This window comes from Peromyscus leucopus, chromosome 1, assembly GCF_004664715.2.
Source record: "Peromyscus leucopus breed LL Stock chromosome 1, UCI_PerLeu_2.1, whole genome shotgun sequence".
Classification (NCBI taxonomy): Eukaryota; Metazoa; Chordata; class Mammalia; order Rodentia; family Cricetidae; genus Peromyscus; species Peromyscus leucopus.
The window spans coordinates 8,207,745-8,220,954 of NC_051063.1; the positions used below are offsets into that span (position 1 = coordinate 8,207,745).

A 13,210-nucleotide genomic window follows, 5' to 3' on the forward strand; every position below is an offset into this window, starting at 1 on the left:
TCCTTGTAGTTATTACAGTTTGCTAAAAGGTTCCTAATGTCATTTATCATCATTTACCATTGACCAAAGAGGCTATGATTATGATATCCTATCAGTTGGCAAGGCCTTTCATTTCTATTCAATTAATATTTTAGCAGCACTCAAATGGTTGTGGTCCAAGTCTTATAATGAAATTTGCATGGCTTGCAAAGAAATAAGAATTTTGTTGCTTTAAGGGGAAAGAAATTACATATAAGAATATGCACACACAACGAACACTTTTCATATAATTGTACAAGTTTCACTTTTAGATTTTAGGTGCCAGATTCCAAAGGTTTTCTGATGATTTTTAAAATTCAAGTACTAAGCAAATAAATTTTAGAAGAGATCTTCAAATTACAAAACCCTGCGAAATTGTGATTCTCGCCCCCCCACCCCACTTTTCACATCACAGTACATTCACCTATTTCATTTCTACAGGTTGAATTCACACATCGATGGCTCCTAATCTACATTCAATATCCACATTTCAGAGTGGCAACAGCCAGAGTCTGATTCCATTAGAGAGGAATTCTTCAATTATAGTACTGCAGGCAAAGGATTTGAACAAGCAGCATCCAATGGTGGTATCAGATGTACACACCACCCTATCTGCCCAGGGTCACTGACCCAACGAAAGCCATACTATATAAAGAAGGATCAGAAGAAAGTAACAAGAACCCTGGTCCAACCATCCTGTCTAAAGTAAAAAAACAAAACCCTGAAGACAGGGAAATTCTTGAAGAATCAACTTTCTTTCATTTTTAAAAAACTCCATTTTGAAGCCATCACAATGAATTCCATGCCATTTCTAACCAGGTCCTAATTATCAACCCCATTTTCATACTAAAACTGAAGACAATGGGAAAAGTATTAATTCCCACTGTGGCCTAGAACACTCCACTTAAACCTCTCTGGGTTTTTTTTTTCCCCAGCTTCATCTGTTCAGCTCTATCAATTCTACTAAAGATTACCAAAAATTACATTCATATTTTATGCTCCAATTCCATGTCATGTCACTGAGTTCCCTTAAAAAAAAAAATCCACTAATTTTACCAGACTAATGCTATTTACTCAGTTACCAAAATTTAAATTAATTATGTTCTCAAACATAATTGTTAAAAATTGGCAACATTACGCAGGCTTAATTAAGATTAAATCCAATTTACTAAATGTACTTTAATTGGTACTAATTACATTAGCTTTCATTTCAGAATGACAAATTCCCCATAGGTTTCATTTTATGGTTCTCCATCAGAATCAACCCAGGGCAACTGATGATGAGCATCACCAAACAGGAGCGGCGGGAATGGGGACCCTCCCTGTTAACCACTGTTTCCTACTAGCATCCTTTTATCCATCTGCTAAGTCACAGATCCATGGATTCTTCAAAACCTTCACTTTCTGTCCCAGTGAAAATTTCCTTAAAAATACTCTCAGTGGCTAGCTGCAGCCAAGATGAACAGGAACACAGGAATATTAACAACAACAAAAAAATATGCACAAAGGTTTCAAATATCGGGGCCACCAATTACTAAGGTACTTCTGAGGCCTCCTGGGACTCCTACTCTTGAACCCTTGAGACACAAATCTAATAAGTGAATAAGCCTAAACCGATCTTGAGAAATAGGCCCAATTATGCCTCGAGGCAACTTCCTTGCATTATTGCTGCTTTCCATTACAAGGATATCCAGTGGGTACATCTGGAAGAGAGGCTAAGAGAAACTAAGGCTGTCTGCCTAGGAAAACAAATAAAGACAGATATGCCTCTGTGCTTAAGGGAAAAAAAGAAAGAAAATATAATAAGTAGGTGGTTTGCAGGGCTGTCTGTATTTCATAATGTGATAAACTGCCCTCGGGATGCTTGATATGATTGAATTCAAAAGCAAGAAGGGAAAAAAGGCAAAGTGTACTCTTCTCAATTTTAAATGGATGGCATTTGAGGCCAGCTGGACAAGAAGATGACAAAATTTATAGTCATATAAAATGTGTAAAATTAAGGGATCTCACATATATCCCCAGCACCAAAATAAGAAACATATACAACTATGCTGACACGGGTATAGATAGCACAAGGAGATCCAGAAACTAAGTGGTCAATGTAAGGCAAAGTATAGAAAAGGGAGAAATAAAGGGGCATTATCTAGTTCACTCTGTAAAGAGAAACTAATGTTGGGAGAGTGCATAAAAACAAAACAAAACAAAAAAATAGTATGTGCAAGATCCAAAATATGTAAGCAGTAAGTGTATTCCTGTGAGGTAGAGCTAAAGGGAATCCACCCCTAAAGCTGGATACATTTTGCTTACTAACAGAAACAGAAATGGTCAAGATCCTAAAATGAAAATTTAAATATGTGCCATTCAAACTACATGTATATATTATTAGCATATATAATATGCTAACATTAGCATAACCAAATAACATAAAGAATAAGACAAAACTTGAAGTAAAGTCTTCAATGTAAATAATGTTGTAACTTTTGCAACTTTATTTTTCCAAATACTATCTGATTGCCTTTACTGTCTAAGAGTCGTCTTTTAAGGAACTATTAATGTGGGGACATTCCTGCCATGTGGTGAATAACTGTCAAAAAGATGATGACAGGTGGTCATCTCATACTTTTTAATCTTACAAGGTACATACAACACCCTGACCACAAATAAATAACACATGAAAAGCAGAAAGTTGTCTATTGCCTCTTTCTCAGCAAGCAAATATACATGTATCTATTCTGAAATGGTTGAGGAGAGCCCTGAAGTCCTTCATGAGGGGATGACTTCAAAGAAATGCTTCCTGGATATTCATTATCATTGCCAAGCAGTATTCTTTTACATATATCTATATACATATATTATTTTCTTCCATTTAGGGAACTCAAGCCAAATCATTTCATTTCGTCTCTTGAAAAAAAAAAAAAAGAAAAAAATCAAATCAAAATCAAACCCTATAGTAGCTGTAGTCATCATATATATATACCTATCAATGCTTTTTCCCCTGCAACCCTAAACTAATTACTATATTTCAAGACCCAGGGTTAAACATTAGTCACATCCTCCTATCAGGTTCATTTACTCTGTACAAATTTTGGAAGTTGAAGCTAGAGTTCCTGGTAAGACCCAACTAAGGAGCCTCTGGGGACTAGTACAAGGATTTTACATCAATTTCTTTTACAGCTCTGCAGATTTCATTTTGATCCTCCCAGCTCGCTCATTCTCTATTCTTTCATAGTGATCCAATGAAGGCTTCACACAATTTACAATTTTATTTATTAATATTTTCCAAGGAAAGTTCTTTTGTAAGATAGGTTTTTGATGCCTGAAATATATAAGGAAACACTTTTAAAAAAGAAAATACCCATTTTAAATTTTGCATACAGCTTTTGGAAGTGTTGAAAAGTTTAATATGTATGTATTCTGATTTAAGAATAACATTTTAAATTATTAAAAGTTAGGATAATATGGAACATGAGGAACCACATGAGGAAAACTAACCTTCTCACTCATCCCCAGTCTTTTAAAATAAAATAAAATTGAAATGACGAATGTACAAAAGAAAAATCACAAAACAGACAAATTTCTAAGTACATGACATGTATTACTGTCACTTAAAATGATTATAAAGAAATAACGTACCTGTTTGTGCATTTCTATGTTCAACCCATACGACATTTCATAATACTGTCAAAGAAGGAAAAGCAATTAAATCGGTACCTTTCAAATAATTTCTCCAGTTTGCTCAAAATGACCAAGTATACCGAAAACAAAGCAACCAATACAAAGGCCTTACCTTAACCAAAATATCCACAATATCTCGGTCAATAAATAAAAAGGATGCTCAATTAACTATTTCTAAAAAACTAGAAGCCACCCTAAGACAGAGCCCAAGAGAAAAACTCAGAAAACTAAGACAATTAATGTTAAAACTCAGCATTCTTAACATTTCCAATTGTCTTTTCAACATCATATGCAAATGAATTGAAAAAGTCTCATGAAAATTTGGTTTTATATGACTCTTAATTCCTAAGCACAGTGGAAATATCTCACAAATGCTGATTGATGTTCTGAAAGAACTGTTAAAAAAGGTGATGTTACCTTAGAGTTCAGTTTTCGGTTCTAATGTACTACTTACAGATGCAAAGCAGAACTCGATAGAAAACTAATTAATGAGTCACTCTGCAAGTTCTTTCAACACAAAATATACTTCTGAATCATAAAAATGCTTCATAATACTTCTGTAAACATAGATTTGATTTGTCCGAATGGGAGTATAACTACCATACAGAAAATCTGGCAGCTCAAATCAACACTCCTAAGAACCAAAATAACACTATTGAAATTGAAAGCATACACACAAAAATATAAAGAGTAGCATGATGAATGGGAAATTTTCTGAAAAGGGGTCTGGTGTCTTTTCCTGTCCAAATCATTAATTAAAAGGCACAAAACACATCTAATTTTAAGAGTATATAGAAAAATTGTCTGGTTACAATTGGAGCAAGAGCAATAAAACAACAAAGAAAACCACTAACAAAAACATTTTGCTTGTGACTAAACAAAAAAAAATGAGGATTTTCCCCCATTTTTTTCAATCTGTAAAAACAAAGCAAAGAAAATTATACCCCACGCATCTGAACTTTTGAAAATTTAAATCAAAGCTGGTTGTCAAAGCCAAGTTATAACAACCTAGAATTACAGGTTGCTAATGGACACATACCCACAACCTCAACAACACTGGCAGGGCCACTGTGATGTATCCTGCAGCCTCCAGCAATTTAAATCGTATTCTTGCTTTCAGTATCCCAGGCTAATGAGCACTTTGAATCTGTGACACAGTTTTCTTACCATGACATAATGCCGCTGCATCTCTGTCTTCTCACTGGCGAGTTTCTCACATTCCAGCTTCAGACTATTCAAGACATAAAACCATCTAAGTACAGTGTAGAACTTAACTTACATCCTTCAACTCCAAAATCCACATCCCTTCCTCCAAATCATCACCTCCTATTGTCAATCCAATGATATTAAACAGCACTTTACTAATGAAAGGGAAGAGAGAAATGAGCGACAAGAACCAGCCTGGTCTTGCCTTTTCAATAAGGATAAACTGTGGGGGTTGGGAAAGAGGGCTTTATGTTTGAAAGAAATAAACCCTCTTGCCAATTTAATTCTGCAACTTCATCCAGAACTGAATATTCTTCACTACATTCACTTACTAAAACATGAAAATAAACATCGATAGTAATTTTATATATAAAAGCAAAACTAAGTCCACGAAAATGCTGCAGGGGAGATTTTACCTTTACAAGATTAATGAAAATCAGAATCAAAACAATCTTATAAATGATGTTGTTTTCCCTCCAAAAAATACAGGTAAGTTGAATACCATGGGGGTGGGAGGGTGTTGATCTGGTCCAGCAGCTTGTTTGGGTTCTTGAATTTATGCATTAAGAATTCTGCATCATTAAGGATCCAATGAAACAAGTATGTTCCAAAAGCACTCCAAGTCTAAGAGCCTCGAGGACAAAAGCATTGTTTTTTTTTTTTCTTTTTTAATAAAAGTAATGAAATGGCTCACTGCTTACTTCCCCTGGCTCTCAAGCTATGCCATGGAATGGCAGAAGGAAGGGCTCAAGCAGAGTAATAAAGGACCCAGAAGTCAAAAGGCCCCAGAATCTTCCCAACCTTCCATTCTCCTGACCCAATAAATCAATATCGAAAGTTTGGCCTCAGCGTTTTCCAAGTCTCCTCTGTTTCGATTGTTCTGCTTCCTTTTCTGTTTACAGGAGAAGAAAACGCTTAATTTCTTTACACCTGCCTGAAGGGAAAAGAGGCCCTGACTTGCCTTTTCTGCCCACAGGAAAAAAAAAAAAAAGAAATGGTAATACCTTCGTGGGAGGGGGGGGGTTGGAGTCGAAGGGGGTGGTGTTTGTGTGTGGGGGGGTAGACAAGAGCTAAGCAAACAAGAGGATCAGCTAAAGTCAATATCGTTACCTGTGGTATTGAGCCTGTAAAAACTGAAACTCTTCCTTAATCCGATCACAGGATTCGGAAATTGTAAATTTGAAGGGTTGAGCAGGCTGATGCGGTGCCTAAAGAACAACAATAAAATATTTAATTAGCCCACATCGCAGGTGGGGGGGGCAGCCCGCGGTGGTGGTGTTGGGGGGGGGGGTCGGTCATCGCGCCGCTCCCGCCTCTCGCTCCCCCGCCGGGGTCCGGGTACCTCCAGGCGGCCTCCCTCAGCTCCCTAGACCTGCTCCTCAGCCTGCCCCCCTCCCCGCGCACCCCCGAAGCCCCGAACCCCCGGCCCCGCGCACCCATCCCTCCCTACCCGGAATCGAAAGTGGCCCGTCGGGGGCAGCCGCGCCATGGCGTCGGGCCGCCGTCAGCTAGCTGAGCGAGTCCGGCCTGCGGCCGCCCGCGCCCTCCGCCCCGCAGACTCGCGCCGCCCGGCTCGCCCCCTCGGGAGAGCGGCGCGGGCGGAGAGCGGCGGCGCGCGGCTTCCCGGGGCTTCAGAGACAACAATAAGAAAATGGCTACAAGTCGGTCGCCTCCCGCACCCTCGGAGCGGCCGGCCGCGGACAGGGCGGCGGGCGCGGCGCCACTCACCGGGTGGCGCGTCTGCGGGTACATCTTGCTCAGGTCGCGAATCATCCACGCCGCTTTAGTTGGCTGCGCCGGGCAGGGGCGCACGGCTCATCCGCTTCGAGGGCCCCGCGGCGGCGTCCCGGGCCTGCGGGTCTCGCGTGACGCGGGCGGCAGGCAGGCGCGGCGGCTGGGCGCGGGCGGCCGGCTCCGCATTCCCCGCGGGCGTCACTGAGGGCGGCGGGCACCGTCCGTCCTGCGCCCGCCGAGCCCCGCGCCCGCCGAGCGCCGCCCGCCCGCTCGCTCGCGCCCCACTCCAAACTTTTTTTTATTTGTCTTTTAATTGGCTGCTATTCCTCGGAATGAATGGTCGCTTCTTCCCTGAGAGCGAGCGCAAACTCCTTTGGTTCGGAAGAGGTCTCGCGGCGCTTGGGGGTTCTCTGGAGATTTTTCACTTCACAGCAACGATCTTTTAAAAGGCACCTTTTAGCTTCTTTTACCACATTTCATTTCCTTTTCTTCCTTCCTGTTTTTTTAGCCCCAAATTGAAGGGGATTATAAAAATAAAAGAGCGAAACGCTTGCGGCTTTTTAAAATTCTCTTTCAAACTCCGCGAACACCACCTCAAAATAATACACGAGTGTGTAAGAGGGGGGAAGAAGGCAGCCAACAGCCGAACGCCCGCTCGGAACGGCTCTAACAACGCGCTCTGTGTAGGTGACTTCTTTGACCAAATTTAGCAGCAGCTAATCATTAACATTCTGATACATATTCACGACCATCCGCGGAGGGCCCGTGGAGCATCCCGGGAGATGTAGTCCTCGTGAGGCTACAGTGGCCGTGGATGCGGCCAGATTGACTACAGTCTCCAGCTAGCCCCGCGCGCGCTCGGCGGCGCTCTCCAGGCGCTCCGCCCTCCCGCGGCGCGAGGGCGCCGCACCAACCAATCGGAGATGGCTGAACATTAATCGCCGTTCTGTGTTACTGCCCATCATTTCACCGCTGACAAATGGCAAGCCAGGAGGGCGGGGTCGGACAGGCCGGACCCACGTGGGGGCAGGGCGTGACGAGTAGTTCCGACCAATGAGTGCAAAGGATTGGTGCTGGCGGGGGCGTGGCGGAGCGGCCCGCCCGGGGCGGAGCCTCGCCCTGGCCGCCGTTCCCTAGCGCGAGCGTTCGAACCGCGGAAACATTTGTTCAGCTGTCAATCAAAGTAACGTGGGGTGGCGAGCCGCGGCTGCTGCTGTCGCTGCTGCCCTGGCTGCATCTTTAGAAGCAGGTTTCGGCGGCGATGGCGGGCGGTGAGCCTGCAGGCCGGTCCGAAGACGCCCTCCGAGGCTCGTCTCTCGCCCGACGCAGAGCCCGGGCTAGGCGGCCGCGCCGGGGTGCGCACTAATTAGGGCCCGATGTCTCGGTAAAGAGACAAGCTCGGCCTTGTGCAACGTGCCGAAACCCCTGTTGAGACAAGAGAGGGAGGATCGCGCTGATCCCACTCCGTGCGGTTCACATCCATTTTACGCGCTGCTGGAGTCGGCATAATTTTCCGCGTGAGCGCGGACGCGGTCGGCCCGGTTTAGAGACACAGCCGGGAGGCGTGCACTGGGCCGGTCTCGGGGCCTCCCGGCCAGCCGGCCAACTCTGACGTTCCCTGTCTTGGGTGGCATAAGTCAAGTTCGTCCCGGGTTTGAAAGAGGGCCCAAGATGGCCTGGGGAAGAGGGTCAGGGCCCGGGGAAGGCAGCTCGTGGCAGTTTTGAGGCTCAGAGGGTGTGCGAGAGCTTGCAAGCTGCGTTAAGAAACCTCTGACCTGTGGGCAATCAGGGTAATTCGGAAAAAGTCAAGCAGGATTATAACCATGGTCATTGCGTTTGGGACATTTATTTCCGAGTCCCACTGTAACTCGAGGTACCGGCTAATAATGTGATGTTGGTTCAACAAAAGTAGGAAAACCATTTTTAGTAATGATAACGCTTTCCTCGGGAAAGGAAATCAGTAGCTTAATGTCCAACTCAAGACGTTCGTTGGGACTCCTGTGCACTGGTCACTGAGAACCCTGGGGCAATGGTTACTAAAAATCCAGAACTGAAGCTCAGAGAATACTTCCATTCTGTAGATAATTTTCTTCATTTCCAAAATAAGACGATGAAGGACTTACCTCTGTCCTACACCCAACTATTAAAATGTGGCCAATCTAGAATAAAATAGCTATACATTCACATAAAGACGGGATTTTGACGTGAGGGGATAAAAAAAGAAAATAGCTCGATAATGATTGCATATTGGGATTACATTTTTAAATATCAGTTAAGCAAAATATGTTTCTTTTTTGCCTGTTTTTAACCTTGCTTCCAAAAGAATTTGAGAATTTTTACTCATTTATTTGGGGGAAGGGAGGGAGGAGAGAGAGAGTGTTTGTGTGTGTTAGTTCACAAGCCCCGCCCCGAGGATCAAGCTCCCTCTTGCTTGGCAAGTGCATTTACCTGTTGAGCTATCTTGCCGGTCCTAAATTATTTTCTGAAGTATTCGCCGACTCTGTTGTATAGCAGTGTTGTGAAATGTTCTCAGAAGGCTTGAGTGATGCTGTGTCTGCATTAGGACACCGAGTCTCAGAACATGAAAAGCCAACGTCTTTCTGAGGTTGCTTACTTGCTTTCACTAGAACTTTTTAGTGGCTTATTACCTCGTTGTCTCTGTGGGAAGTTCCATGTTCTTTCTCTATTTCAGTCAAAATGGCAGTAAGTTCCATGGGACCTGGGACTTGGTTAGTCAGGGCTATGCTCCAAATGCCCTGGATGATGCCTGGCATGTAGCTGGTGCTCAGTAAATGCTTGTTGATGGCCTTGGCAAATCCAAGCCCTGTGTTCTCAGTATAGAAAGCTGCCATATCATTTGGATCCAACTTGCTGCAATTCCATGCAGTCAGTTCCCAGGACAGGGAACAAGAAGTTTAATACCAGAGCCTGAAGGGCTATTGAAAGGGTCAGGGAGGAAAGAAACTTTGTTCATAGGAAATATCAGCTTGTAGTAGAGACCTTTCTCTTAACCTCTCTCAACAGTTTATGTCAACAGAAAAGTGGCTGGAGAAAACGGGGTGTTTCTTCTTTTTAAGTACACTTTTCGACTGCAGTCTGTGTATATGTGTTACATTTTGGCCTTAGGTCGGATCTACATAATTTGTAGCGTGCCTCTGACAGATGCCAAGTGAGATGACACATCTCCCACTCTGACCCCAGTACAGTGAGTGGTGCTCCTGTTGATCATATCTCCTACGCTGCCCTACCTGTGTGTCTCTGTCTTTTCACTGTTGAGCCAGTCTCCGAATGATTTAGGGGCTTATTTTGTTCTACCACACAGTGGGAGACTACAGAGATCTCATATGAGGTGGCTTTGGTGGCACCATTGGTGTATAAAAGCCATGCCTAGCAGGGTCCAATCTCAAAAGTGACAGATGCCAAGCCAAGAACACTTTTTACTAAGGTTAAAGGCTATAAATCATTTATTATTTCACGACATACCTATTGAGTATAAATGCCAAAATAAGAGAACTTAACAACAAACATGGCTATTACTGATTTATTGCCCGTAGTCTAACTTTTACCTTCTTTGTCTGCTCAGTAAAAGTGAATCTGGACCCTTTAAATATTTTCCTGCTGAGAGAACAGGTTCATCAATAGGGGGCCCTGGAGAGATTCCAAGACAAAGAAGTTTGCCTCCTAGTCCAGTGTGTGTGTGCAGGGTCATTCCCCAAAGAACAAGGAGCAGGAGGCAGCAACAGCCAGCAGCTTCCTCCAGTCCACGGTTAGGTGGTTTGGAGCAAGTGTCTGAGCATGTACCTCTCTCAGCAGTTCCTCCTAACACTGCAGAAGATGCATCTTCAGCAGATGCTGATGTGTGGACTTCTGGTACGTTAGAAAAAGCAGGTTTCCAGCTGGAATCAACAGCTACAACAGTTTCTCCAGCAAGGTCCAGTTCTAAGTCCTCGAGTCTTCCAGGGTCTTGCAGGAACAATTCCTTTTCAGCGGTTGTGGGAGGGTGAGGACTTCACTTTATACCTGTTTTGTATGTTCTAGGGCCCTATATGATAACACATACACACACTAGCTACAGTTTAAAAAATTCTGAACACATAACCTAAATTTAATTCAAAATCAAATGTATAATGAATCAGAGGTTTTTCTGGCCCAGTGTTCCTCGGTTCTGAACACACAAACACATGCTACCATGCTATTCAGCATCACTGAAAGATGACTGGAACACCTTGGCTCAGAGTCTAGACTACTGTAAGTTATGAATCTCAGTGTTTTTAGTGTACGTACCAAGTTTTCCGCTCTTATGGAAAAATAATTTAATTATAGAAAACAGACTTTTAATATTTTCCTACCACTATTCTTCCGCATGTAAGTATCAAATTAGTATGTCTTTGGATAGGATTGTGTTAGAATGTTTGATTTTTAAAATTGCTGTTTGAATTGCTGACTTGAGCTTCATAAAAAAATCATTCAATGAATTTTGGCTTGAGATTAGGACAGAATCTCCAACAATTTCCGAGGTGGCCCTAAACATACTTCTGCCATTTTATTCTATGTGTTTATGCAAAGTGGTACTCTCTGAACTGATGATTATATTCATAGTATCTGTCAACTCTGAAAATGTTGAAGTGTCCTGCAGCAGCATCAAATATTCAGTTGGGATTTAATTCTTTGTATAAAAATAAATAAGCACTTCCATCTCATTAGTATGCAAATGTCCTTTCATCTTTAATGATTATATTTATACATCAATGAGTTATTTAAAAACAAATTTCTTTTTGATTTATCACCAGTAAATGTTTGATGTGTATACCTACTTAATGTACCTTTTGACCCAAGGTTGCCCAGAATTTCTCTAGCAAAAAGGATTACCAGGTAGAAAAAGTTTGAAAGACACTGATGAGAGAGAGTCTTGTCGCTTTTACCAATCACTTTTCTCTGATTCCTTATTATGGGTAATAATTTTTTTTATAGTGAACTTCACTCGTTCAAATTACTTTATATTTCTCTTCTAATTGAACCCACGCTGACAGTAAACAACAAAAGCTTCTTCTCTGTTAGAGTTTACATTTCTCTGTTGGAGCATGATGTGGAGGAGGGGCAAAAGCTATGAAAAGAAATGAAGTGGGAGGGAATCCCAATACCTGGGGAGATGGGACAACATCAGATGGGAAGGCTTCCTGGAAGAAACAATGCTTAAGCAGAGACCTCAATGTCAAGAACAAGTTGGCTGTTACATTCACCGTGAGGTGGTTGATTTTGGAAACGTGCTACACACACACACACACACACACACACACACACACACACACACACACACTCACCCACCTATGGCTGTGCCATTGTTTCATCCACCAATGACTGACAGGCAAATTTTAATTTGAGTAGAAGCTGCATGCAATTCAAAAATGCAAGGTCTGCTTTGAATGTCAAGTGAAACAGTGAGGGTGATGGAGAACATTTCTAGATCAGCAGTAGTGTTCGTTGACTGGTCACCACCCTTTCATCGATGGCAAGATGGAGATGAACTTAGAAGAACTTAGTCCTTCAGTGTCTCAGAGAGGGCAGGACTTGTAGCTTCTCTGGGGAGCTAGAGCTTTGTCTTTGCCAGTTGCCATTGTGTTGAGTGATGGAGACCAAGAGCTACCTTTGGGTTGGGATGCTCATTCTTGGTGGATAAAAGGCAAGTGAACCTTGTTTTTCTTTTTGCAGGGAAGGGGGTGGTCTGGAAATGGGATAGAGAAATGTACACAGATACTGAGGAGACGTTGGGGGGAAAAAAAGAGGATTCTTCATTCTTCACTGAACTGTTGTATTAATTGAACCTCTTAAGATCACTCTTAGTTTGTGAGTAACTAAGGCCCTTCTCTCTGCTAGGGGCAGAGGTACCACCAAAGTTGTCTTGGTGTGATGGGGAAGGGTCATTTGGTTTTTACTTTGAATAAGGAGTGGACCAGTGAACCAGACTCACATGCAGATCAAGAAATATCTTTCTCCTTTTGAAAAAGGTCAGCACTGTTGGGATACTTTGAACCCAATGGCTGAGTGTGTGGGGATGATAAAACTATCGGCAGTAGACATATCTTAAATCAACAATAGTTCTGAAGTCTGAAGGAGACCCTAGAATTTTTACCAACCAAGGCAGAGAACTGTAGATTTACTTCACTCTATGCTGATCAAGCAAGTCAGATATGAGAAATACATCATCCAAAATTATCTCTTCCTGGAGAAAAACTCACATTATCATTATTTTCCTTGAATCTAGAAGGAACCTTGAAGAAACTGTTCTATTTTATCGAGTTATTTTTACTTTAAAGGTTAAGCGATGAGACCCCAAACAAGTACTTGCCCACGGTCATACAACTTGAAAGCACTGGACATCAGAGCTCCGGTCCCCTGCCTCCTTATAGCATGCCTTGAATAAACCCTAATTCCACAAGTTCATATTCAATTCAAGTAGGCAATTTAAATAGTACTCAGCTCACCTGCCTGGTTTAAGCCTTTTTAAACATATGTTTTATTGCTGGAATGTGGGTGTTGCTGTTGCCTCAGGGCAAAAGCAGAAACTGAGTATTCCCAC

The 13,210-nt window shown here is 42.5% G+C and overlaps 1 protein-coding gene across 14 annotated transcripts in view; it reads right to left on the reverse strand.

The window, feature by feature from the left end:
* The window catches only part of Tle4 (TLE family member 4, transcriptional corepressor), a 141,044-nt gene extending 133,606 nt beyond the window's left edge, over positions 1–7,438 (reverse strand). For 6 of the 14 annotated variants that reach the window (XM_028874864.2, XM_028874857.2, XM_028874856.2 and 3 more), the window contains exons 1-4: positions 6,628–7,349; positions 6,010–6,107; positions 4,861–4,924; positions 3,652–3,696 (exon numbers count right to left, since the gene is read on the reverse strand). In XM_028874864.2, the coding sequence (XP_028730697.1) occupies positions 3,652–3,696; positions 4,861–4,924; positions 6,010–6,107; positions 6,628–6,672 (252 nt within the window). In that variant the 5' untranslated portion in view covers positions 6,673–7,349. Of the gene's footprint in view, positions 1–3,651; positions 3,697–4,860; positions 4,925–6,009; positions 6,108–6,349; positions 6,444–6,627 lie in introns of those variants that run through there. The other 8 variants (XM_028874866.2, XM_028874865.2, XM_028874861.2 and 5 more) reach the window with 5 other exon arrangements.
* Positions 7,439–13,210: the final 5,772 nt, after the last annotated feature.